Source organism: Maniola jurtina, chromosome 2 (assembly GCF_905333055.1).
Source record: "Maniola jurtina chromosome 2, ilManJurt1.1, whole genome shotgun sequence".
Taxonomy (NCBI): domain Eukaryota; kingdom Metazoa; phylum Arthropoda; class Insecta; order Lepidoptera; family Nymphalidae; genus Maniola; species Maniola jurtina.
Genome location: NC_060030.1, coordinates 5,863,812 through 5,891,714, shown reverse-complemented (window position 1 = coordinate 5,891,714; position 27,903 = coordinate 5,863,812). Strand labels below are relative to the sequence as shown.

At 37.4% G+C, this 27,903-nt stretch overlaps 4 protein-coding genes across 7 annotated transcripts in view; 2 read left to right on the top strand and 2 right to left on the bottom strand.

Annotated features, from left to right (window-relative positions):
* The first annotated feature begins 1,701 nt into the window (after positions 1-1,701).
* Positions 1,702-17,186, top strand: LOC123876092. 2 transcript variants are annotated; one of them, XM_045922236.1, is made up of 18 exons: positions 1,702-2,160; positions 2,935-3,096; positions 3,426-5,154; positions 5,644-5,833; positions 6,311-6,523; positions 6,760-7,227; positions 8,029-8,364; positions 8,544-8,696; positions 8,777-8,907; positions 9,201-9,527; positions 10,177-10,368; positions 10,861-11,138; positions 11,469-11,581; positions 11,975-12,183; positions 12,511-12,721; positions 15,278-15,416; positions 15,947-16,110; positions 16,445-17,186. In XM_045922236.1, the coding sequence occupies exons 1-18, from the start codon at positions 2,028-2,030 to the stop codon at positions 16,625-16,627; spliced, it is 5,331 nt and encodes a 1,776-aa protein (XP_045778192.1). In that variant the 5' UTR covers positions 1,702-2,027; the 3' UTR covers positions 16,628-17,186. The 2 variants fall into 2 exon arrangements, with proteins under 2 accessions (XP_045778192.1, XP_045778188.1); XM_045922232.1 differs by having other exon boundaries at positions 11,466-11,581.
* On the bottom strand, positions 17,169-20,344 carry LOC123876141 (mitochondrial ribonuclease P protein 1 homolog). Its single transcript, XM_045922298.1, has 5 exons — positions 20,100-20,344; positions 19,445-19,668; positions 18,684-18,832; positions 17,669-18,035; positions 17,169-17,572 (listed from the first exon to the last, which is right to left on the bottom strand). Exons 1-5 carry the CDS (start codon positions 20,236-20,238, stop codon positions 17,204-17,206), a joined length of 1,248 nt encoding a protein of 415 aa, XP_045778254.1. The 5' UTR covers positions 20,239-20,344; the 3' UTR covers positions 17,169-17,203.
* Positions 20,345-21,068: 724 nt separating this feature from the next.
* Positions 21,069-23,003, top strand: LOC123876148 (peptidyl-prolyl cis-trans isomerase-like). 2 transcript variants are annotated; one of them, XM_045922311.1, is made up of 2 exons: positions 21,069-21,217; positions 21,503-23,003. In XM_045922311.1, exon 2 carries the CDS (start codon positions 21,520-21,522, stop codon positions 22,096-22,098), a length of 579 nt encoding a protein of 192 aa, XP_045778267.1. In that variant the 5' UTR covers positions 21,069-21,217; positions 21,503-21,519; the 3' UTR covers positions 22,099-23,003. The 2 variants fall into 2 exon arrangements, with proteins under 2 accessions (XP_045778267.1, XP_045778275.1); XM_045922319.1 differs by lacking the exon at positions 21,069-21,217 and adding an exon at positions 21,225-21,296.
* LOC123876107 (solute carrier organic anion transporter family member 5A1-like) overlaps positions 22,997-27,903 on the bottom strand; it is a 48,522-nt gene continuing 43,615 nt past the window's right edge. For both annotated transcript variants that reach the window (XM_045922247.1, XM_045922256.1), the window contains 5 exons: positions 27,412-27,581; positions 26,712-26,955; positions 26,396-26,587; positions 26,156-26,307; positions 22,997-25,919 (listed from right to left, as the gene is read on the bottom strand). In XM_045922247.1, the coding sequence (XP_045778203.1) occupies positions 25,207-25,919; positions 26,156-26,307; positions 26,396-26,587; positions 26,712-26,955; positions 27,412-27,581 (1,471 nt within the window). In that variant the 3' untranslated portion in view covers positions 22,997-25,206. The remainder of the gene's footprint in view (positions 25,920-26,155; positions 26,308-26,395; positions 26,588-26,711; positions 26,956-27,411; positions 27,582-27,903) is intronic.

Genomic DNA, 27,903 nt, shown 5'->3' with positions numbered 1-27,903 from the left:
TTTACTGGTTTTACGGCTCTGGATTCTAGGCCTTTTAAACCTATATGCACGATTCGTACAACACTTTGCCAAAGAGTATGTCTTACGTTTTACTCTGGCCGACACCACAGAGTTCAGACTATAGATAGATTCATTCATGGTATGTACTTTGTAGCTTAGGTTGTACTCTGTGGATATTGGATTCATTAAAAAAAACATTTATGTTATTGGTCTGTGAAACAAAAAGAAAGGAAATAGGTACCTACCAGAGACATGCTACCTAAACAAGATTGTGCACTGAGACACCAAAAACGAGCCTATTGAGATAGCGCTAAATTGGAGTGTGTCCCTTTCTATTAGGGTGACAACACGATTTGATAATGTAAGACATTTGACGGATTATATGAGAATAGGAGAGGATGAATCATCATGATAACCCATCGCCGCTCACTACTGAGCACGGGTCTCTTCTCAGAATGATAAAGGTTTAGGCCATAGTCTGCCGCGCTGTAGTTATAAAAGTAGAGAAATTCAATTTTTTTTTGTTAAAAGCGAAAAAGTACCAGTCATGTTAAGTATGGGTATATATAGGTAAGTAAAATTATTTTGTATAATCTGGTGCATGTGTTTAGGTCCTAAACAGTTTTAGGAAGTTCGTAAGCAAGGCATACTTTTGGGAAAATTGAAGGTACAGCGTTTCTTTTAAAAAAAAATTCAGTGCACACGAAGCCGTAGCAAAATCTTCCGCTTTAAGATGCATTCCGCAAACTGCCGAATATTTGGTGATATTTCTTGGAACGACAGCGATCCATTTTTGCCTTAAGTCTTCATTTTTGGGAAATCTATCGATAAACAGAAAAAACACTTCCATTAAACAATCAAATTATGGTTACCTTACTACTTCTGTATAGTATAGTACAGAATGTTCGCCATATTGTTTTGCTTGACACCCAGTGTTGTCATCCTATTAATTTAAAAAAATATTTATAATACTTTTTCAACTAAATGATATTTTAATGACATTTTAAAATAAAGATAACAGTATGAAAATTACTGCGAAAACAAAAGAAAGTAATCTTGTTGTTTGAAATTAAATAAACAATGAATAGGAACTTTGTGAGCTACATCATAATTCATACCATAGAAAATATTTTTTTATGCTTGCAATCCATTAGACAGTGACACACTCCAATTTATAGACCTCTTGCTCGGCTCGTTTTTCCGCTTAGCATAATTGTATTAGAAATTGGACTTTATGCCAATGCAAAAGAATTTATTTTTGCAGGGAATTAAAGCTGAAGTGCACAATCATGTTTAGGTAGCACGTCTCTGGTACCTACTGCGTCTATGTATAGTGCGTTTCATCGAATAGTACCTATGGCGTTATGTTGGCTCCCCTGTCTATCCAACTCATTGGCACCATACCATATATTTTGCATAATAAGACGCAGATTTTGTTTATTTTCATTTGAATGAAATGAATGAATATTTCCTGAATGAATGAAATGAAAATAAACAAAATCTGCGTCTTCTCATGCCAATATGGTGCCAATGACCACCCAACAGACAGGGGAGCCAACATAACGCCATAGGTACTATTCGATGAAACGCACAGGTAGTGGCCTGTAGCATGTCTGTAGCACAGACTAAGTAATAAATCAATGATCGAAGGTCTGTAGGTTCAAAACAGCTAGAACCCAGAGCCGTAAAACTAGTTAAAAAAAATCTGCATCTGTACCTACTGTACTGTAGTTTTTCATGTGCGCATTTATTTTGTGAATGATTAAAAAAGCAACAAATTTATAATGAAACAATAATTTTATTTTTACCACTCAATTCTATTGAAAATACTTGATGAAGATAATCCAAATATGTACTGCTTATTAGAGCACTAGGTATTAATTAAACGCGCGGCGTTCCCTTAGATTGATTTCAAAATGGCGTCAGGACTCGAGTGTGTGTAAAGATAGACGCGATGGCATGTGTGTTCAAAGTAGGCTAAAAATAGAGGACGTGCATAAAGCTAGTTGCATAAATTGTGATGAACAATGTCAAATACAGTGATTACTAACTATACGGACCTCAATGGACCGTCCACCAAAACTGATAGTTCAGTGGTTGTTATTGTAAACAAGGATGGATCCTTGTCGGTGGATCAAAATTTATTGGGAACTCTTATGGGTAAGTACTAAGTATACAAGAAGTCTTATGATTATGAATATAATTATTGTTGCCCTGTAGTGACTAACGTAATGTGTAACCATGATACTAAATAGACCAAAGTAATTCAATGAGATGGATTTATTATTCCATGTACAGTGTACACACTGAATACAATTCACTGTTTGTTGAAAACTTCTACACATAGGTAAGTAAAACCACGCTCTATTAAAGCTTCAGCACAAATATCAGGGAATTTGTAATCTTATTTTGTGTTGCATTTGTTTCATTATAGAAGGAACTATTAATTATGTATACCAAATGGTATAAAGGGGAAAGATTTGATTATAGTCGATAAACTGAAACTTCTGAACCCATTTTTTATAATTCTTTCACCATTGACGTCCGTTGAAAACGATTTATTATGTATAAAACCCTAATTCAAATTTCACCAAAGCAAAGTCAGGTGGATCACTTGGTAACTAATAACATCAAAGCATATTATAAGTTTTATTAAATGTACAAGTACTACATAGCTTGAATTAATCCTCTTCTGTAACTGTTTGTTAGTTGTTACCATGGCTCCAGCAGGGAACAATTCTTATTAATATGTAAAAAAAGTCTGCAAAATTAAAAAAAAAAAACTAAGGATTAAGCAATATTATTAGTATCTAATATAACATTTTCTTTCCAAAAAGTTCCCAGTAACTAACCAGGTATGTCTATTGTTCTAAATCTATATAATTTGTCAGGTTACTAGCGTTAATAGGTGTAGAATTCTGAATTATTTTTCAGGAACAGATGGATCTCAAGCTGCTGGCATAAGTGTTGTGCGAGTTGGCCATGAAGGAAGACCAGACGATGCTACAGATTCAGAAAATGAGGATGATAAGATTCCTCATGTCACATTATCTGTAGACAGTTACTATGATGAGCCAGATAGTATCATTAAATATGGTAAATTTCTTACTTCATTTAACACTTTTCTATATTGATGTATTGCTGATTGTTTAGTTAAAATATTAAATGTTTATTACTTGAAAGAGTTACTTAATACTATTTAGGACTCTACATAAAATTAAAAGTCAATTGTAATATTGTAAAGGTGAAAACAAACTGTGGGACGTATGGGATAATTTGTGTACAGTAGTTTGGCATGTGGCTTGGGAGATATTTCTCGGATGTCCGAGCGCCTAAGGTTACATAAACGACTTGCGTCTGATAGTTTGCACAGTTCAATGTCCTATGTACTGTGTTGTACTACTTGTGAAATTCTCTTGTTTCAGATAGTGGAGCAGAAATGTTGCAGTCATTAAGAATAGAAACAAGAGAAAACAGCTTGTTGGGATTCCAAAACGACCATTGCTATACACCACTTAAATCACCCAGTCAGACTTTACCCCAGAGGAGTGAACAGTTCACATTTGATGACCCTGTAATTGAAATTACTCATACGCCACCACCAAAACCAGCCACAACCCCAAAAAAGATCACAATTTTAGAGCAACAAATAATTCCCAAAGGAAAAAAGATTGTTTTAAATACAACAGAGCCTTCGATTATTATAAAGGGTAATGATGTATTGACTAAACCACTACCTGTATTTACAAAGTCGAAAATCTTAAGTGAGGTGGATAAAACACCTGCAGTGGAGGAAAATACAGAATCATCATCAATTAGCTCTTCAGGTGACAGCACAGCTGATAGAGATTCTGATTCTGATTATAAAGAAACAAAGGAAAAAACTGCTTCATTTAAACCCAGAAGGTTAAAATCCAAACCCAGGATATTGAAAAGTGCTCAAGGTACAAAGATTGTTAAGGCAGATCTTAAATTAGCACCAAAACTGAAAATTAATAAAACTATACTAAGAAAAGATATTAAAGAAAAACTTTTAAGTAAGAACCCATACTTGGAAAAAAAGCAACTGGATTTAGACAATTTGATTCCTGCTACCACAGTAACAGCAACGTCTGTCACTGCTTCAGATCAAAACAAGCTTGCACCTAAACTAGTACCCAAAGTTATTAAAAAGGATAAAAAAACTCCTGCACATGTATCAGCCTTGTTGACAGATATGACATCACTGTTTTCAACACCTGATGTTATCAGAAGGGTTTCGACAGAAAATAAAGTACCTAGCAAGTCAGAAAAAGAACCTGTGCAATTAAACAGTAAACCCAATGATAGTATTAAACCTGAATCTAATGATGAAAAACCAATCATCACTCAAACAGTCCTTGAAGAAACGAAAGCTCCACCTAAAACTTATGTTAGGCAGATGAAAATTGGTGCAAACATTGCAGACAAAACTAAAGGTTACGACCCGATGCCCCAACTGGATGATGCAAGCTTGGCTCAGATATTGCAGGACAATTCACCACAACAGATTAAAGTTGTGCCGAGTGTATCTTCTGCTAATATTATCAATAGTCCTGGATTGGCTGGTCCACTCTCACCAACTTTGGACATACTAGCTGGTCTACAACCTGAAGAAGATGGCTTAACTGAAGATTTGCTGATGCATGTGGCACAATTGGTAGAGAGTTCTGAAAATTTGCAAGAAGTAATTGATAAACAAGTGTTAGGCAAAGTGGAAACTCCACAAAAAGCACCTTTACATCAACTTTACCAACAAGCTCAAACACCCAGCAATCTATACACACCACAAAAGACTGTCAAAACGCTTGTTCCCCGTAAAGATCCTATAGAAATTGTTCGACGAGATGGGAGAGTCATTACATTGCCACCTATAGAAGCGCCAGCCACTAGATCATCTAAGAGAAAAACCCAACAGGACACCTCAAACACAGGAGAGAGTATGGTAATTCCAGTGACCACACCAACTCGTCCCACTGTGGTTACTCCTGAACCAATAGTGCATCATGTTGCTAAGCAGTACACAAATAAGAAATTGACAAATAAAAAGCAAGAAACAGTAGTGCAGGCTCCACCTATTGAGAAAATGGCAGCAGAATCTCAAGAAAGCTGGAATTCAGAAGATGATCCTAACAGGTATGATAAATTGTTTTTCAACAAGAATATTGTATTACTAGTATATTATAGTTAGTTCAATACGTTAGTTGATTGATTCAAAATTATTTGTGAACATCCTGTACATTTGGGAGCTCAGACCCTATGGCCTTCTTCTCTAGAAAAAGCAATGTAGACTACATTAAGGAGACAACTGTGTTGAGGTGGTCACAGTTGATACTAACAACTCTGTGCATTTTCTACAAGTGTATAAGCATAGTGTGTAAGCATCTGCAGACATGCCAACTTCTAAGTAAAAATTGGGTTACCCACTGACCTAGCAAACAAAGTAACTCTAATTTAATATCTTTTTAAAATTAGTCATTATCATTTTCATCTGATAGCAGTTCTAGGCAAAAACAAAACACTCTTTCTCTGCCTAGAATTAGAGTCCATTTTTATGATCAAGATGAAGTAACAACCGACTGATACATATTTTTACATTTTAATATGGTTTATGAATGTTTGTAGGCTATGGTGCATATGCAAGCAGCCGCACAACAACCGCTTCATGATCTGCTGTGATGGCTGTGAGGACTGGTTCCACGGCAAGTGCGTCAACATCACCAAGGCAATGGGGCAGCAGATGGAAGAGCAGGGCATCGAATGGAGGTGTCCCAATTGTGTTAAGAGAACCCCTGCCAGAAAGAATATTGCCAAGGTAAAATTTAAAGTCTCTTTTTAGGGTTCCGTATGTGATGGGTGCCAACAGGGTCCTATTACTAAGACTCCACTGTCTGTCCGACCTGAAATTTTTACAGAATATGTGACAGACAGAAATTGTTGCCACTATAATCAGAAAATATACCTACTAAAAATTTCAAAATTGTCAACATGAAAATTAAGAAAATTTAAAATATAAAATTGTATATTTTGACAAAAAGTCAGACAAAGATTTACTCTCGAATTTTTCAGTTTTGTTTTTTTCATTTTTAATTTGAATTGCCAGGATATGGAACAACCTTCCAGTATCAGTTTTCCCTCCAATTTTAATATGGGTGCCTTAAAGTAAAGGGTGAATAGGCATTTTCTAGGCAAGCGTGCTATATCTCAAGCTGCATCATCACTTGTTAATATAAAAAAAAAATTGTTTTCATCAAAAATACCAAGAAGATCATATTAAAATTGTATGTTGTAGGTGCCCACAATGGCAAAGGATAACGCCGGAGTAAGTACACCACAACCTGCTATCACAAAAGAATTAACCTCAAAAACTACTTGCATTGTTTGTAAGAAACCCGCACGAGCTAGTAGCATATACTGCAGCGATGCATGCATACTCAAACACGCGCAAGACTCTCTCGGCAGCACGCCTGCCTCCAAACCACAAGACAAACCCACTGAGTCCAGGGTAAGCAACAGTATTACACTTTACTATATTACTAATATAATAAACTGGGTTTGGAAATTCTTACAAAATTACTGTGCTAACAAAATGTTTGAATATAGAAGTATGAAACAAATCAAATTTAACAAAAACACAAACAATTATACTTTATTTTATTTAAGGGTTGATTTTTCAATATCTGAATAAAGGAAAGACTAAAGAAAAATTCGCATTTTATTTAGAAATTATCTACGTTTTAGGTTATTGTCTATGAACGAAAATCGGGAAGACTTCTTGCAGGACCTAATGCTCCCACAGCAGAGAATCTTAAAATATGGCTTCAAAAGAATCCAACATTTGAAGTCGTTCGTCCTGGCACTTTGACTGCCATCAAACCCAATGTTATAAGAAAAAAACCAACACTTGAGCCAAATAAAATCCAAACTACACTCAACTTCGCAAGAATTCCAAGAAAATCTGTGGAACAGTCGCCGCAGATGCTGGAAGCTAAAACCCCTCAAGCCGAACCCAGAGAGAGAATGGTAAAAACGCTTCTGCCGTCGCCGAGAGAAGAAGTGAGAGTCACACAGAGGCCTAAGACTCCCGTCACACCAAAGCTCCAGCAGCAACAATTATTTGACACTCCAAAGTCTTCGAACAAAGTTGCAAATGAACCTAAGAAAATAGTTCGCTCAACCTTAAGCAGATCGCAGTCATTCACTGAAAAGGTTTGTTTATTGTCTTTCTAAAATCAACACATTTATTCAAATTGGGTACAATGACACACTTTCTGATTGTCAATAGCTGAATTTGCAGTATAATGATGTAGTGGTGATAGTAAAATTAATTACGTAAATTAAGACTAAAATAAAACTACGAGGGTTCCAAACGCGCCCAGGTCTGAGAAGAGCCCACAACAAACTCAGCCGGTATATTAATCTTTTTCCCCAAGCTATTTTGTGTAGGAGAGTATAAAATAAGGATCGTAAATCCTAATCTCTGTATGTGGTTCGAAAAACTTCCGCAACAACATACGCTGACTCATCCAATAAACATCATCGTATACATTACGTAAGATAACGAAAATAAACCTTAATGTTTTGGGAATAAAGGTTAGAGTGAATATTAAAATATAGTTATACTATCCATCTTGCAGTAAGTTTTGTGCATATTAATTTGTATATTTCATGTGTGTTCATAAGACAGGGCTTGTGGTACGAAGCTCCTTCGTTTTATTTTAGTGGGCGTTAGGATGCGTGTTATTCACGAAACTTTGAATAGGTACGTTACAATATTATTACTATAACAAAATATTAATTTGATTGCTTGAAATCAAGTTGTTCTAGTTACACCACTCATTTGCCGAGATTTATTTTCTAGTTATCACAGTGCGACCACTGAACTATTTAAGGTGTAATTTGCAAAACAATATTAAAAACCGATATTTATGTAATGCGATCAACCTTGGTATGTTTACACTATGATTAAGGCTAGATTTTGGCGCGCTCATGATAATTGTTTCACCGTAGCCGCCGGCAGTAACGCCGTCCACGTCCCGACGCAAGGATTCCACGGACAAAAAACCAAGAATGAGTTCAGAGGACCCTATTCGTGACAATGTGAGGAAATCATTACAAGAACAGATCTCCATACGAATGGCCGAGAGTGATGGACCGAAATTCAAGGAAGAGGAAATCCAAAGGTTCGCGAACGAAACTGAGCTCGAACTGCATGAGCTGTTCAATAGAGATGTGGGCATGAAGTATAAAGCCAAATACAGATCGCTTATGTTCAATATCAAGGACCGCAAGAACTTGTCACTGTGGGAGAAGATTCGGAAACGAGTGATAACACCCAAGCAATTGGTATGTTCTCTTGTATACTTTTGTTTAATAAACTGGATTTTTTATACGTGTCTCTTTACTTATACGCATTTATTTACACGAGCGTGAGAGCTGAAAATATATGAAAATGACATACATAATTATTATGTACCTCTTTGGATACTAAAAAAATAAAATAAGTTTTTTTTTTGCATTTTTAGGTAAGACTTTCGCCGGAAGAATTGGCAAGTCAAGAATTGGCAGAATGGAGAGATCAACAAGAAAAACATCAATTGGAACTAATTAAGAAATCAGAAATTGATCTTTTAGCGGCGAGCAAAACATATGTTTTAAAAACGCATAAGGGGGAGGAGGTAAATAATGAATAATTTACGAATATTTTACTATCTAGCATTTTTAATTTTCATCTTATAGTGTTTTATGTAATTTAAAGGTAATGGAAACAAAGAAATCAGTATCAACAGAGTTGGATCCAAACGTGCCAGTGGAAGATTTGGTTACAGCACTCAATGATGCAGTTGGTGATGGTTTACCGCCCGATGGCACTGCACAGTCAGAAGAACCGTAAGTTTACAATAGGTAGCCTTTGAAACATTCATTTTTCAACTAAGCATTAATTGTCAGTACAGGCATAACGCATAAGTGAGTATAGGTTCCTGCGATATCAGATAGACAGGTAGTGGGACGGTGCGGGAGGGATGTGATGACATGACGCAAAAGCTCAGTGATTCATCAACTTGTGAAAATTGCACCGCTCCACTACTGAAAGAGCCTCCTCAGTTATGCGTTATACCTATTGTCACGCATAATATGGCCAGGGCTTAAATGGTGATTATAAGTGTATGTGTTGTCTACAGGGCTAAAAAAGATGTACTGCACAAGAAACACGGCAGCGGCAAAAAGAAAGACAAAGAAAACGGAACCAGTTTAAGAAAGAAAGAAAAGGAATCCAAGAGAGATTTGGAAAAAAAGAAATCCCGATCTTCTAGACGGAAATCTGAGGTTAAAGAAAAGGAGCGTCGTTCATCGCGCCGGTCCGAAAAGAAACCCAGCCGGTCGAGATCCAAGTCGAAAGAGAGGACTAAAACAGAAGTGACCAAGGAAAAATCTGTTCCTAGGGAACGTTCACGGCACAGGTCACGATCAAGAGCCAAATCTAAGCGACGATCCAGAGAACATTCCAGGTACTGTGTGGTTTTAGATTATCTTTTCTTTGGGAAAACAAAATATTGGACCTCATTTCTTCGGATATTTTTAGCTTTGTGTCGCGTCGAATCATCAACACATGGGTCTATAAAACCTATTTTTACCAGACTTGATATTTTTCTTTATCTATAAAGCAAGTGGTTATTGTTCAGTTCATTATGATTCCCTCATAAATACTAAACTACAACTTAATTCAATTTTGATAAATAGGGCGGTATAGGATATATTATGACGTCATAACAAATCTAATATGGCAGATAATGACAAACAAAATACTTATGTCAAGGAATGAACTGAGTTTGGTATCAAATAAAATATCTTTTGTCTGTGGTGGTGTTGTTAAGCGGAGTAATCCATACTAATATTTTAATGCGAAAGTGGTCTGTCTGTCGATTACTTTTTGACGGTCTATCCGTTCATCCGATTTTGAGGTACAGAGATAGCTTGTAGAACAGAAGCTGGAAAATCATGGACTGCCCAAGAGATTTGTACAAACTAAGATATATCCACGCAAAGTCGCGGGCACAATCTCGTTGGGGATAATTTTTGAACTTTATCATGTGTCATAGAGGAAAGTATTTTTTAATTTTTCTATGGTTTTGATTTTTCAAAAAAATCCCTCAACAGGTCTACTTCCCGAAACCGGGGCAGGTCGCGGTCGCTGCGGCGCTCGTCCCGGCGTTCCGCGTCGCGGGACAGCTTGAAGCGGCGCGCGTCGCGGGACGAGCGCGCGCGCGACAAGCGGCGACGCAGTTCCGATGACAAGCCGAAACACCGCTCGCGGTCGCAGGAGGCTGTTTACAATAAGAGCAAGAATGAGTAAGTGAAATGCAGCATTTATGCGCGACTTCGTTCTAATAGGGATAGTTAGTGCGCGCAAAACAAGTAGTCCAATCTGAACACGAGGTTAAAAAAAGTAACTCAGTAAAATTAAACAAATAGATCTAATTCGCGAAGTTGAGTTGCGAAAAAGATAACTAACATATTTAGGGTGCGTTTTCACTGACGTGGAGCTTGGCGGAGTGGAGCGGAACGGACCGCGTAAATAGCCAATCACAGTGCTCGAAATCTACTCGACAGATTTCGAGAATCGATTGGCCAATTCACGGTCCAGACAAACAAAACAGACAGACAGTTCAGTTTTATTTATTAGTATAGATATAAATAGAATATATTCAATTTCAACAAATGCAAGAACTTTATGTAATCCGACTCCTGAAAGGTTGTTGCGGTAAATCTTGTTATCAAGATTAAATTTTGAAAGTAAAATCAAGATTAAATTTTGAAACTAAAAGCTTTTTTGATATTCAGTTCCACAGATTCGGATTCAATAGAGAGGCCGAAATCTGCTATGATGAAGGAAATACACCCTGAATATGATCCCCACGAGCCAATGATAACTTCAGCGTTTTCCGAGGAGGATCTAAGGAAGTCCCGTGAAGATGTGTATGAGGACAGTTATAAGAACGAAATATCGGAATATGGCAACGTCGATTATGACGCAACCAAGTCATTCTCGATTAACACGAATGACGGAAATGTGACTCTCTCACCTCCTAAATATTTAGAGAAACAAGACAAAATATCAGGTTAGTTGTACATGTTGTTCGTGCTAATTTGTTTCTATAAAAAAAATTAGACTAGCTAAACTGATAGATAAGAAGTAGCAGATTTGACTAATTGGCGATATCCCTATTTTGCGATAGCAAATGGGTACAAATATGAACATAATATTTTTTGACATGCTAGTAGTTTTCTTTATAATATTTTAAGATAGCTTTTCTATCTTGGTGCCAAATTTCGCTAAATTCAGGTCAGTGTTTGTACTGCGAAAATGTGACAGTTACTTTCGCATTTATAACATTGGTATGGAGTTTAACATGGCATATGTTAAAACATTGATTATTCCATGATAGCAGAAGCTGAAAGTGACCAGGAGCCAACCAGTACGGTGGAACACTCTGCAGCAACAGTATGGAATGGTTGCATCAACATGGTAGATGTCGCTAGATTCTACGTAGCGGCGCACGAGGTTAGTTTGATTGTTTTACTTGTGGCTAATTCTAGTGTACACAGTCTCTAAACTAAATTCAAATGACATACCAGACCTAAATGTATTGCTATCTCTTATCTGAGAAATATCATATTTAAGAATAAACTTAATAGGTAATTAGATAAAATATACCTAATACAGTAGTTCCCAAGTGTCATCGCTCACAATAAATTATAATAAACATCTAAATTATAAATCTAGTTTTTGTTCAAATTCAAGCTGAGTTACGCGTTTTTTCCCTATTTTTTTAAATTCACTAATGTAATCTAAGATTGCTATTTAAAGATAATTAAAAATTATAAAGGTTTATCTGGTCTTTTCTAACTAAATTATTAAGAAATAATGGAATGAAAATATGGATGTTATTTCTAGGTATCCGGCAATGCTCTAGACCTAGAAGACGATCTCTCGCCAGAGCTGGACATAGTGGGCAGAATCAACCCAGACACAGTGTGGGATTACATCAGCAAGATGAAGAGAGCTAGTAACAAAGACATTGTCATATTGAAGCTGCAAGCTGCCAATGATGAGGAGAAAATGCAGTACATTGCACTGTACAGCTATCTTAGCAGTCGTAATAGGTAAGGTTCACACAGTACATACTATATCCATGGAAAGAGTCAACGGTGGTTGGCGGCGACAACGGTCTCAATACAGCTGTTCTGTTTGACGGCAATTTTCAGTTGAAGTGGCGTATAAACGTTACTTCCGACCGCAGATGATCAACTAATTAAATCGGCTAATATTTACCAAAAAAACATTTTTTTTTTTGTAATTTAATCGATATTTAAATGGTCATTAAAAAAAACTAACAAAGATAAGGATTTTACATATTTCTGAAGAATGTTTAGTAATTTTAATTACCAAGCAATAATTTGTTTTAATACAAGTATTTTATTATCTTCCAGATTGGGCGTAGTGAAGGTGTCGAACACGGCGACAGTCAAAGATTTGTACATAGTCCCTGCGCCCGCCAACACGGCGCTGCCGGCGGTCCTGCTGCCGCTGGACGGGCCCGGCCTCGGCGAGCTGCGCACGCATCTGCTGCTCGCCATCATCATCCGCCAGCGCAAGAAGCGCGCCGCCGCCACCAAGCACCAAGATATCGTGCCCGCCAAGGTCAGTTGGCGCCGCAGCCTGACCATGATATGATGCATGGCGGTGCGATGTAAGGGATGCACTTTCATCAACCGATTAGTTCAACAACAATCTTTGTTTTTTTAAATATACCTGTGCACGGCGTGTCGGGGATTTGGATCAATCAATTAGGCAGCATTTTCACGGACCAGAGAATCGCGGCGATAGTCTCGCCTCGACTAAATTCGATACAAACTGTATGGGCCAATCTCCACAAGGCGATACGTTTGTATCCAATTTTGTCACACAACGGGACCTTCGCCGCGATTCTCTCGTCCGTGACGATGCGCCTTAGAATAGGCTTCTTCTCTGCTGTTCCTGTCAAATATATAATGGTATGTTCACACTTAGCCAACGTCGACCAAATCCAAATAAACCGAATCAATCGTCTTTGATTGATTCGTGGCCGGAAACATCACTAGAAACTTTTACCAAGACCAAAACACTTACGGCCGTATTCACAATCATTACTATGAGGTCTCATAGTGCGCTCAAACGCATAATGTAGGTTCCTCCGTGCAGGTCATTGTAATCTGATTGGTGTAACCTACACTATGCGTTCGAGCGCACTGTGAGACCTCATAGTAACGTTTCTGAATATGGGTGTAAGGCTGAGATCTATAGAGCGCACTTTGAATTTGCTCAGACTTAGGCGACTAAAACGAGACATTGTGATACCGCTGTCTCGTTTTAACTGAAACTTAAATCTAAGCAGTCAAAGTGCGCTCTATAGATTTCAATCTTAGTGCCTTTTATGCTCATGCGCTTGCCGACGTTTGCCCCCAAGTGTGAACGTACCACGACAAATTTGAAATAATAATAAGACAAAAATATTGGCATCAAATTGAAAAAGAACATAACATTTTAGTCTTGCTTGTTCTATTACTTTCTATCAGGTGTGATTGTGGTTACTTCTAGTCTATCTTTCAATTACTCTTTAAAAAATATTTTTCAATATAATCATAAATAGTTAGTTGCATTGTCTACCATTATTAGTTTTTTAATGTTTTTTTCGAAGTAAGCTATTTATTTTATTTTAAGATCGATCTCGTATTTTTTGTTCTATAAGAATTAATAAAACAGTCTATAGAAACTGCACTAGAAGTGTAGTTTGTAGTGCTTGCGCTCAAAGGTATGTACATTAAATAAATCATTGTACAAAGTTTGATGGCTATTTCTTTATTTTGCTAAACATTACATATTTAATATAAAGTATTTAATATTTATTAAAAAATTTACATATCTAATTATAAAAAACCTTGATTATATCATTAAAAAATCATATAAAGTATTCCTTAAGTACATATATTATATCAGTATGGTGTTACCTATACCTGTCCCATTATTTCATCATTCCCACCTTCCTGAAACTTTTCTGTATTGTTCACTAAGTTAGACTTTATTTCATTGAATTTGAATCAATCTTGCTATATATTATTTGTACACATGAACCATCTAAAAGTAGTGGCACTGCTTTGTATAGAAAAATTATAGATACTGAAGAGTGCCTGTTATAAATAAATCAAAGTATAGTACGTACAAAATTATTCTCACGCGCCATTTTAATTCTATGGATCAACTATCATGTCAAAAGTTCACTATCAACTATCATGTCAAGTGGTTCACCTTTAAAATAGACAAATCGTAATTTTGACATGGTATTCGACACATAAAGTTAAAATGGCGCGTGAGAAGTCATTGTTTACGCATTATACTAGTACAAGGTCAGTCGGAAAAGGAGTCTGTAACATAGACAGTAGAATCTGTCTCACTGCCGTATTACCATAAAAATCATGTAAATCTTTACTTGAAAGGGTCCAGTTTAAGTAATTAATTCTAGTATCGACTGATTTGTGATAGTAGTTAACTTTTCGTGTATACCCACAAACGAAAAGTCATCTTAAAAGTCTTCGCACATTACATAGATTCGACACCTATCCAACATCGTTCCAACTCTAACCTCGATAGCCATAAGTAACCGCGCGTCCTATATTTCTTTCAATTAAATGTTGATAATTTCACCGTAAGGAACGCGACATAAAACTCACATTTCCATGCTTTACTATGAGTTGAATCTGAGTGGAGTCGGCGTCGAGTTTGTTTAATGTACAAAGACCTTTACATTCAATATTTCCCTATTAATTATTCACATCTCTCCGTTTTTACGACTTCGACTCAACCCGAGCAAATAGGCTAGTAATACTTAAATGGATAAATCTAACTAATAATCGTTACCACCGAGCTCATTTTACATTTATTTTTATCCATTAAGTTTTTTTACGATAATTATTTTAATATCACTCCGTGAAGCAGCAATGTTGAACCAACCAATGTCCAATGAGTTTGATGGCTATCATTATTCCCAAACCAACCATTTTTTAACGTGCATTTCACACGTCGCTCGTTGACGAAGTAAACTGAGCCCGTCTGTTGCAGCCGCACATCATAAAACGAAATTGAATTGATTAGTGTTGATCGCTGAGTTAGCGAATTACCCCGCTGGATGAGAGTAATAAGTATTTGTTGTTTGCACGTTAGGTGGCGCGCGAGTCCCGCAAGAAGTCGTACACGCCGCCGCTGTCGCCGCGACAACGCGCGCCGCGCGCGCTGCCGCTGCCTACCTACACCACGCCCGCTCTCTCCAATTCCGTCAAGGATAAGATTGCTGCCTCATTGGGTAAATATTCAAATGAGATGCTGATTAAGTGTTCATACCTCTAAGAGCATTATTGATGTAGTCTTTGGATGGGAAACTTCACGGTTTGGTCAGTCAGTGGGGCCCTCCATTGTCCGTCGATCTGTCAGCGGGCTGTATCTCATGAACCGTAATAAGTAGAGAGTTAAAGTTTTCTGAGTTTGTATTTCTATTGCCGCCAATAATAAAAAACCAAGTTTTTCTAAACAGCTCATCAATTTTTATTTACTTTGGCATAGCAGCGGGGAACTCCTTTGTTGTAAAGCTCAAGTTCGTCTATAAATCTATAGGAAGCATTTCAAGCGGAAACCTTAATAAATTAAAATCAGTGGTGCTGTTTTTTTTAAATCAAGAATATTTAGGTCTATTTTATTTTAAAGTTATTGTGTCAAATTCTGTCAATGTAGAGATTTTAAAGATATCAACGTTGGTGAGATCACCACCGTTGATAGAAATGTGTGTGATTCACAATGAGATTTTAAAAATAGTAATGTGAGTGTGTACACGCACAGCGGCGGCGGACGTGGAGGAGGCGTACAGCCCCGGCTCGTCGTCGGGCAGCAGCGCGCCGGGCGACACGCTGCGTACCAAGATGGAGGAGCTCAACCGCCAGATCGAGGAGCAGAAGCAGCAGATCCGCAAGATGGCGCAGGCCGACTCCTCGCAGCCCGGGGAGGTAACCCATCGATACATGCAGCTATAACGAACTATCCTTGTTCAATGTATTTTAACTACAATAGAAAAGTCAATATTTTCTCTGTTTGTCAGCTATGACTTGAAAATTATTGTTTGCGCGGAAAATACATAATTAATGGAGCTGTTAAATGTTACTATTAGCATTTGGATGTGGTAATATTTGCTCTGTGAGGGCCTGAAACTGCTTAACCTCTTTAACGCTCCTTTCGCATCAAACGCTCTTGCATGCATTGTTACTAGCTGGCGCAAAATCCAAATTTATTATTAGCTAATTTGTTTCATCTAATAATTTTAAACTTTTTTCGTTGCTTTAGAACGAAGCGTATTCTCCATCGCGGCCGCTGACCCCGCCGTCGCCTGTTGTCCCGTTAGCAGATATTGCTCTACCTTCAAATCTTCAAGAAATTCTTGCCACTATCAAGCAGCGCTCCGAAACAAGTACAGATATTCTACCGAGTACAGATGTCGACATGCGTACATTACCACCTTTACCCTAACTCATGTTCGTACAAACTTTGTATTTATCAATATAGTTATATTTTATGCAGTGCAGAATAGTAGTAGATATAATGGATAAATCAGTAGCCTTAATATATTATACATTTCACTTCAGAGACACCATGATCTTAATAATTCTTTTATTTGAATATTCTCTCTTTGTGTAAATGGTATGGGATACAAGATTGAAAAATAATATGCTAAGCATATTGCTAGTTGATTGAAGGACTTGGTTTGTTGTGTGCAATAGGCATTTTAATAGATTCTATGTTAAATCATGCATTCTAAGTAATTTACTAATACATAAGTGTAGTTTATAATTTAAATCACACATTTCAAAATTTCCAGGTTAAGTATTTGTGTAGAATAGGTATAATTTTTTATTAAGTATGTATTCTGTAACACTATGTGTCTTCATATAGAGTTGTTTATATTATATTGTACAAAATTAGACTATTCTTTGAAATGAATTATCGAAATCCTTTATTGTAAAGGAAATAATATACATTTTTGAGACTAAGAAAAAATAAAACTATGAAATAAAGATTTAAAATATTTTATTGTGTAATTTTTCCTTATATTATGTTATCATCGTCATATAATGACTTTCTTGACTTCAATTTCTTCTCATTTATGGTTAACGAACTATTTCTACGTACACTTTTAAAACTTTTAAACAAGTCATCTCTGTTAAGAGAGCTATTTGAAAATCTCTTTTGCATGGCTAATATTTTAGTTTCCATTAGTTTCCTTCTTGGAATGTGCCTCAGTGAAAACTCCCAGTCTCCAGTCAATTTTAGATCCAAAAGAATGGGAATCATGTGATTGATGTTCAAGTTTTTCTTTGAGCCGGGTGCCCATTCTAGATACCTATCAAGAGGCAGTTTAGCCATTGCTAGGCCATCTCTCTTTGCTTTTGCCAATGAAAGAGGTTCACTGTTAATCTGAAAAAAGTAAATATTAACAATGAAATATTTATATTAACAATGAAAGACAAAATTATAGCAAGCGATAAAAAGCAGCAGATATATTATAAGAACCTTATCGACCATACATCCAACAATGTACACAGCATCTGGATCAAAATAAGTTAGCTCTTCTCTACAATGTGGTGTCAAATACACAAGTTTCTGTTTAGGAAATAGATCTAAATAGCCTTTTGTATGAATATTCAGTGGGAACCATGGCTCTTCAAGTGATGGTATATTCTTTCGTAACTGTCTCATAAACTCTCCATTTGGATCAACATTACACATGTGCATATTAAAGGGGTCTTTATGTATTCTGTTGTCACCAAACACAAAAGTCATCTGTTTTGCAGCATTGACAATTTCTCTCCATACCATGTGCTCTTCATATGAACAGTCAATGATAACTGATTGTCCATAAATCATAGCTTGAAGTGCCCTGTAATTTTTTAAATTAGCAAAATTCACACCAGACTGATATACCTACACTGATATATCTATAGTACACTCATATTAGGACAGTGTACATTATGAACAAATAAATCTTTACCAAACAACAATTATTATTAAATAATATTATGTTCAAGAGTATATATTGAAAATTGAGGTGTACTAAAATCTTTGTAATACAATTGTCAGTGGTGTGCAAGTAATTGAGGCATAAAAGCACTGCTTACCCTAGTTGTAATAAATCAATGCTTATTTATCATTATGGGCTGATAGCAATTGGCATACTACTTCCTACTTAAATGCATACCCTGGCTTTAAACCCTGAGCACACTAATGGCAATAGTGTGTGTGTGTGTCATGTGATAGAAAAATTGTTTGATGTCATGAAAAAGGATCCCAGATGACTTGAACCTAGTCAGGCTTACATCGACTAACTATGTGAGTATAGCTGTAACAACCTATACTTATAATAGTGTGTCTGTCTGTAACTACACTGAATTGCTCAACATTGGAAATAATCTGGACAAAATTATGCACTAAGATAGTTTGCATTATGGATACTGATTATATCAGCAAAAATATTCTTAAAAAACAGACAATTCTACATTGGCAAAGTTGCAGGAAAGAGGTAGGTTACCTATAGTTATCAAACATATTTATACTCTGATCACGGATGCGCAGGAACATTGATTGATGCTTGATGCCATATAAGAGATCATCTGGATACTCTCTAATTTCTTCTGGCGGTGATTCCTCCAGTTCTTTTCTTCTAGCTTCTTTTTTTGCCTATTAGATGAAAAAATAAACCATTAAAACAAAATAACATTCAACTATAAATAATATGATATAGTATTAAGTCAGCTTCATCATCATTTAGTCTTTCAGCAGCCATAGAAGAATTATTAGAATCTGAAAAAGCTCAAGATTTATGGCAGCTATGAAATGCTGAAATTCTTTTTGGATGCCCAAGCTGCCCCCTGAGCTGCAGAATGGAAGTTTAAAAATACTGACAGTTTGCTGTTGACAAGATATCAGTCAGGAGTGAGTAGCCAATGGGTATCCAATCTTAAGGCTACCAGTGTGAAAGTTAGGGCAAATCAGCTATTAGCTGATATGTAAAAATGGATGTTTGGTTTGTTAGCAAGTCTTCCCATTCATTGCTCATCCCATTTGAATACCATCCTTTTCACAGTTCATTTTTGCAACATTTTTGTCCCATTTATAAGATATTTAACACACCACAGGAGCTTTTTGACATAATATTATTGTATGTGGCTTATTTTTAGGGTTCTGTGCTTTAAGAGAAAAAATGGAACCCTCATAGGATCACTTTGTTGTCTGTCCGTCTGTCGTGTCACAATGCGAGCAGAGCTAGTTATTATTAAACACCTAACTTACTTTTAGGTTTTCTTTCTTCTTTTCAAGCTTCCAAAGAAATGTTAGGTAATTTGTTCTTTGATTCCTACTTGACATTTCCAGTAAACGTTTCCACTGATCTTTTTGTATAGAGTCTGGAGCATAGCGGCCATCTTGACGCATCACTTCTACTTCAAGCATCAACACTTTTAACTTTTTCTCCAAATTCTGATCTCCTTTGCATAATTCATGAATGAATCCTGTGTCTATTAATAATAACAAATACAATTTTACTTAGGTGGGTACCTGCTATCTACAACTTTATATTTAACATATTCAACCTTCTCTTCTTTTTTTGATGAGATTCTTTAGTCTTGCTTAGACAGAACTTATATTGATGAAGCATTGTTAAGACTCCGCAAAGTAAAATATGTATAATATATATTAGCCATGAATGTTAAATAATTAACTGTAGTAGAAAATTGAATTGTTTATAGACTAGATTACCGTAGACGTTAACAGTTTGACAGACGTTAAACAATTGCGTTGACCGTCAAAACGTAAACGTAAAAAAGCTAGTTTCGTCATAATCGGTTCAGTAATTTTTGCTTGACACATGCTGAAACGAATCATGAGACAAACTAATTCAATGATCAGTCTAATGATAGAATAGCTGGAGCCAGTAATGATCACTCACCTGAATCATCATCAACTTTAATATCTATACTGTAAAACAGAGGTGGTTCTTGAGTATTTTTATTGTAAGGGCATAAAAACAGAGATTTATTCTTTATTGGTCGTCCTAATCGGGATACCAATGATCTAAGGCAGTGCATGATACTTATTTCTTAGTATTTCATTAACGTGATCGTTTCTTTAAGTTATTTTGTTTTCATTAATTAATATATCACATAACCTAAAAAACAATAGCGACTTTGACAATATTGATTGACATTTGACAGTTTGTCAGAGCGACATGTAGGCCTGTCTACGAGGCCAGGCTATGGTATTTCCATTTTTTTTTTCTCTCTCGTCTGGCTTTACACTGATTAGCCAATGTCAATTTTGTAGTTATTTACAAGTTAGGGAAACTATATGTATAAGTATGGACTTCGTCTGTGCCGGCAATAGTGCCGGTGCCCACCGACATACACGCGGCGCCGCTGTAGAGCGCTTCCCAGTCAGTTCCACCACCAATAAACACCAGCAGAACACAAAAACCGGCCACTTTTCACAAAAAACACTCCAAAATGCACCGCACGCACGCCAGCAAACGCCACCACAGACGAAGTCCGGTTTTCCATAAGGGTATTTCAAATAATGTGCTTCTACGGATCATAGACAACTTTTTTTTTCTCTCTCGTCTGGCTTTACACTGATTAGCCAATGTCAAGTTTGTAGTTATTTACAAGTTAGGGAAACTATATGTATAAGTATGGACTCCGTCTATGCCGGCGCCCGCCGACACACACACGGCGCCCCTTTAGAGCTCTTCCCAGTTAGTTCCACCACCAATATAAACACCAGCAGAACACAAAAACCGGCCAGTTCTAACAAAAAACACTCCAAAAAGGCACACCACGCGCGCCAGCAAACGCCACCACAGACGAAGTCCTAGACTAAACTTATATACTGGGAATTCACAGATCTATTATACCAGTACGTAGTGATTACATATTCTTTGATACCAGTCTAGAGATCCGGGTTACTGGTCTGTGTTTTTGGTTGTAAGTTTGCAAAGTCCTAAAATAATAAAAATCGAGTTACCTCAAGAACTGGTATATAGTGATCTGTGCTCAAGAATCAATTCTAAAAGTAAGTCCAATTTTAAAGCAATTAAATCGAAAATTAATTTAACGAAGGTCAGGTACCTTCTTTTTGAATAAACCTGAAGGCTAATTTGAGATAAATAATCATAACCTCTACCAACTTATAATTATATAAATTATAAACCGTATAAACCATGTTCCGATTTGTGTCCAAGTGGATTTCTATTTTCTGTGATAACTAAGTTCCGTCTCAGCATCTCAGCTTAAAGCTGAGACGCAAATTTAAATAACATTTTACATATTAATTATTCACAAAGTTTTTCATTTACAGGTTGGAAATAAGTTACAATGGCTATCTCCGCTATCCTGCGACGTACGATTATCAATGGCACAGTCTATTCAGCAGCTGCGTTGCGTTTTGCCTCTACTCAAACAGAGAAGAAAGTTTATTTTGATGTGACCGCAGACGGTGACCCTTTGGGTCGTATAGTTATGAAACTGAACACAGATGAAGTCCCTAAAACAGCTGAGAATTTTAGAGCATTATGTACAGGTGAAAAAGGGTTTGGATACCAAGGTTCATCATTTCATAGGATTATACCTAATTTTATGTGCCAAGGTGGTGATTTCACTAATCACAATGGCACAGGAGGAAAGTCAATTTATGGCAGAACTTTCCAAGATGAAAACTTTAAGCTGAAGCATACTGGTCCAGGTATATTATCAATGGCCAATGCAGGCCCCAATACAAATGGCTCACAGTTCTTTATAACAACGGCTGCAACTCCCTGGCTTGACAGGAAACATGTTGTTTTTGGGTCAGTTGTGGAAGGAATGGAAGTTGTAAGCAAAATGGAAAGTCTCGGATCAAAAAATGGAAAACCCTCAAAGAAAGTTACAATTGAGAAGTGTGGTGAGTTGGAATAAATACAAATAAAATCTGTAGTTATAGAATTAAATAATTGTATTGTATAGTTTAGCTGTTTTAGTATTGTAATTTTTTTTTAAGTTAAAATTAAAGTATTCTTTCAATTATAAATCTTGTCTTATTTTCTAGATTCCACCTATCAACAAACTAGATTTGTAGCTATGATTAGTTAATTTATATCTAGTCTTCTATAATTATTCGGGGGTTCAATATTATGGTCATGCACCAGTATGTATTTAGAATTATTTATGTGCTTTTTAAGCAATTAAATACATAAGTGTCACTTGCTTAAAAGGTGAAGGAAATCATTGTGAGGAAACCTGCATATCTCAGAGTTCTCCATAATTTCTCAAAGTATGTGAACTCTGTACTTGGCCAGCATGGTGGAATATTTGTATGGGCTAAACCTTTCTCTTTCTGAGAGGAGACCCATGCTGATGTTGAAGGCCAGCGATGAGTTAATGTTGAATTATTATTGTAACAGTTGTAACTCAGTGTTGTTCAGTGAGTAACCATTGTAATGTGTACTGATCATTAATGAAATCATAATAATTTCTATAAATTATTATTGTACTTGAATAATATAGCATTGCTAGCAAAAGGTTTACTCTGGGCAGCGTAGGCTACTCAGTACTCTACTAGGTGACTGAGGCTAAGATCTATCAGTATAGATTTATTTTGCTCTGATCACTATTTTAGAGTTAAAATGAGACAGATTTATCTCTAAAACCTGTTTCAATTTAAATTTCTTATATAAATTAATCTAATTTTAACTCCAGTCTGTAGTAAATTAAGTCTGTATATATTTTAAAAATAATTTCATCTATCAATAGGGGGAGTAGAAATTATACTATGAGTATATTGGATAAGAGTTTTGGTTAAAATAAAATAAATCTAAAATGTGTATGCAATTTTATTAATCACTAAATGCAACAAATTAGGAGTTGCTATCATCAAACCTATCTTCTTTGCATTCGACGTAACAACTTTCTCACAGCTAAGTCAGTATCAAGTCTTATAACCTATTGTAATAAGGCATTTTTATTAGATATAACACTCTTCATATCAAACTATTTCTCTCTTAACAAATATATGACAAAAATTTACAATGAATCTTCCTGTCTTTTTCATCTTAAATATAGATACAAGATAAATATTTAATTTAAAAATATCTCATACTACATTATCACTACAGTAGTAATTGAATTTTTAATTTAGAAACAGCATCCTATGAATTGACATTTGAATGAGTACTACCAAACAAAAAATACCTTATATAGATGAACTTGCAATTTAAAAATATACTTAATAAATGAACAATACATTTAAATACATGTTGTACAAACAGGGCAAAATAATGGATAATGAATTGGCAGTCTGCATAATTTAATGTACAAGAGTCAAGAAAATATGTACAGCAGGCCTACCATCAAAATTTAATTTGAGTTAAAACAAATTGTTGCTAAATCTTAGAGCATAGTAGCATTAACTAAATCACAACCTGATTTTGTTCAGTGATCGTGTAGTTGATCACTTTGTCTCTAAAACTGCCAGCAGATATGAAACAATAAAATTACATAAAAACAATATGAATTGTTAACAAAAAGTTGATAGTAAGCCTACTTAACAAGATTAAGTAGTTAGTGAAAATAATTTTGGTCCTATAAAATCTGAAACCTTAATAGTGTAACAGTTAACCTATGTGAAGAGATATAGCTATGCAATATATTATTTTTAAGTAATCATACTTTCTCTCTGTATTAATCACATACAGAATTTTACATGAGAGATCAAAAAAATACAGATCAAAACTATTTAGTTGAAAAAACTGAAACAAAAATAATCATAAAATGGTTTGTAATTTTAGATTTGTACTGTGTTTTTATATTACAATAAATGTGATAAAACTTTTGGATTCTTTAACAAATCATTAAGTTACCAAAGTCTCAATCATCAATGTCTATTACATGTTATTCAAATGTACTTATGTTTGATTATTCTAAGGCTCTAAGATAATTATTCGAGAATGTCTATATGAAACTGGTCTATACTATTATGATTTTTTTTGAAAATAAATGCTAATCTATACTTGGTGGGGGATAGGATCTAGTTTGACGAAATGCCAGTGTGGTGGTGAATTTGATTTTATCATAATTATTTTTCTAGTTTAGATTTTTAGCTAAAGGTAAAGTTTCTGAAGTATTTATATTTGCAAAGATAAACTTGCCATGGAAATAAAGTATGAATTAGATGTAAAGTTTCGTATTGTAAATTCCTAACTATATAGGATATTTTACGATCACTCACATTTACTTTTGCAGCAAAATACATCATGTACAATTTTTTTAAATTATTAAATATGAAAAATCACAAGCTGAAATCTGCGAGGCAGTATTGAAAGTTAGTTTTTTTCATATACATAATAATATGTGATTAAGTACAAAACATTATAAAATGATTCATCCATATTAAATTGTAGGTTCAGAACTTTTGAGTTTAATTTTACCTACCTATTTAACTTAGATCTTAGCCCAAATTATAAGCAAGGCTATGGATTGAACAGGTGTAGTGAAATGAGTATTGTGATATAGCCTAATCACTTAATTCAAATACCATTTCAATATTATGAACACAAAATAGCATACATACATTTCAGATTTATAAAAAAAATTTACTACTGTTAGAAACAGCGATAGATAACTTTTATCTCAATAAAATTATGTTAAGTATTAATTATACTACTATAATAAGATATGGTTTAAAATCACTCGCGGATGGTTAAGCGTATAGAAGAAATAACTTTTTATAGTCTGCTATAATAGGGTGTATTTTTTTCAACAAACCACTAGTAGAACGAGAGGCTTTTTCAGAAGGTCATACCTTATGAGCGTGCACCGGGTGAGTCCCTCGTTCCGTGCGGACACGTATTCATCGAACTACTAAACATAAACTTAGAAATTATTCATTCTATTCACTACTGCAACACTATCATTCAATTTCGCTACAAGTTCTGTCAGTTTATCACTCCGTGAACTCTGCGTTACCAGACTGAAGTTGAGATTCAGATATTTTACTATTTACACAATTAGTTTAATAATCGAGGATGCTCAGACTCGAGGATCGAGCGGCGACGCCGACAGCTGGTCGACGCTGCGGCCCTTCTGCAGCTGCAAACTGAGCTCGTTAGGCTCCATAGTGATGTGATGCGAAGACGTCCGCTTGTGGCGCGCGTCGGGCGGCTTGAGGTCCTTGGAGCCGGTGCGGCGGTGCCGGAGCGCGCCGCCCGCGATGAGGCGCGTGCTCTCCTCGTCCGCGCACTTGCTGAGCGGCAGCACGCTCAGGTCGAGGCTCTCCATGCTCTTGATGGCGAGCTGCTTGAGCTGCTCGAGGCTGAGGTCGCGAGAGTCGGAGCGCGAGTGCGCTTTCTTGAAATCTCGCGAGGTGGACCGCGAGTGCGAGGGGAAGTCCCGCGAGGCGGAGCGCGGGAAGGCGTCGCGCGAGTGGCGCGAATCGCTGCGCGTGGCGCGGGCGCGCTCCTCGTCCTGCGCGTGCTGTCGCGCGCGCGGCTCCAGCTGAATGGTCTTGGAGTCGTTGCGCAGGTGCCGCGACGCGACGAGCACGCGCGAGTTCTTCCCCGAGCCCCGCGTCTGCGAGTCCTGCGAGTATTGCGAGTCGGTTCGATGAAGCTTGGTTCGGTACGGGTCCGCGTCCTGCATCAGGGCCGGCGGCTCCATCGGCGTGGTGGTGGCGGAGCTGGGCCCCGACGTCACCGCCGAGCGGAAACCGCTCGCATTATCCGCCGACGGTAACTCTTCGAAAACTGTAAAATAAACCAACAAAAATGGTGGCCGTTGTGTAAGTACTCAAGACTTCAGTCTTAATAGCTCAACGGTTAAAGGAGCGGACTGAAATCTGAAAGGTCGGCGGTTTAAACCCGCACTATTGTCGTACCTAGTCCTAGCACCAGCCAGTCATGTTAAACATGGCTAATATGCTTTAAAAAAATACATTATTTACATGAGAGCGGTTTCAGTTGTTCAGAATGGCAATACTTACGTTTATCTAGACTGATAATGGAACCGGCGATATCCTTGTGAGGATCGAGTGGAGGCGTAGTTTCGAGGTGTTTGCGTCGTCGCACTAGCCACCAGTCCGCTACAAATATTCCAAGAGCCACTATCTTTATGCCACCGCAAAGACCGACGTATCTGCAACAAACACACCATAGTGTTGAAAAACAACTCAAAAAGTTTGCAAGATCAAAGTTATCAAATTCAAAGAAATGAACTATGTTACCTGTATCTAAACTTCTCGATATCATACAACAAGCATCGGCCGCCTTTCTCTCCGCTGCAGGATTGCTTCCAAAGTATACAGGTGGAGTCGATGAGGTTTCCGAACACGATGGGCGCCGGGATGTAGCCGAAGAGACGGAATATCACGAACTGCATGCCAAGTGCAAACGACCGTTCTTCTTCACTCACGGATCTGGGAATGAACGAGTGAAAACGAATCTAAGATCACGATTATAGGTACAAGAGAAACAGTGTTAAAGTATACAAAGATAAATACTACATTTTGTATTACACAGCAACACGAAACACTAGCCTACCTGAGCACGATCATGAGCAGCGGCATCTGCGTCACGGCGACGACGAAGGTCATGAAGAACAGCAACACGAGGAACGGGAAGATGGTGGTGCAGGGCGGGTTGCAGGGCCCGGCCGTGGCCACCGGCACCACCGTCACCTCGCTGTACTCGCGCGCCGCGCCCGCCGTCAGCGCCGCCGCCGCCGCGCCGCCCACGCTCAGCGCGCCCACGCCGCCCGCCACCTCGCGGCTGTTCTCGTGCACGCCTGCGAAAAACAACGCGCTACAGTGCACCGGCTTCACCATGTATGGTGTGCATGTTCGAGATGTCTTCTCGTCCAAAATTTCTCTGTGCTTAAAGACTTAAGTCTCCGAACAGTGCACTTTGACATGGATCTGAGACATGGCCGCTAACTATGAGCTTCATAAAAAACTCAAAGTCATTCAGCACTCAGCAAGCGATGGAGCTATGCTGATCCGTCATCAAATCAGAAACGAAAAGATCCGTAGGAGAAACAGAGTAATGGATACAGCCAATCAAGTTGTGAAACTGACGTAGCCATGAGCTGCATGTTCGAAAACACGATAGACGTTGGCGTCCTAAGGCGCTAGAATGGTGACCTCCCAGGGAGCTGTTGGTATCAGACGGCGCAAGACTGTGTCGTGTGGAGGACAAGATCCCTGTGTCCAGCAGTGAAGTCTATGGGATGTGCATGACTCACAGGCGCAGTTGGTGAAGTTGGAGCGCGAGGAGAAGGCGGCGCAGCCGGCGTGGCACGGCGAGAAGTAGGTGAGGCCGTTGTTGCCGCACACCGGCTCCATGTCCGTCTCCGTGCACAGGCAGTTGAAGTTGCACGCCGCCGTCAGGTTCACCTTGAACGGCTCCAGGTTGCTGCCACGTGCAAACAAATATACATCACTAGAAGATTCCCGCTACTTCGTGCGCGTGGATTTAGGTTTTTAAAAAATCCGTGGCAACTCTTTGCTTTTCCGGGATAAAAAGATGTCGATATGACCATTTCCGGGACGCGAGCTACCCCTGTACCAAAATTTCATATAAGTCGATTAAACTGATAGATCTTTGAGAATTTCGTGGGAACTCTTCGATTTTCTAGGATAAAGGCCTATGTCCGTCCCTGGGATGTAACCTAACTCTGAGCCAAATTTCATCAAAATCGGTTAAACTGTTGGGCCGTGAAAAGCTAGCAGACAGA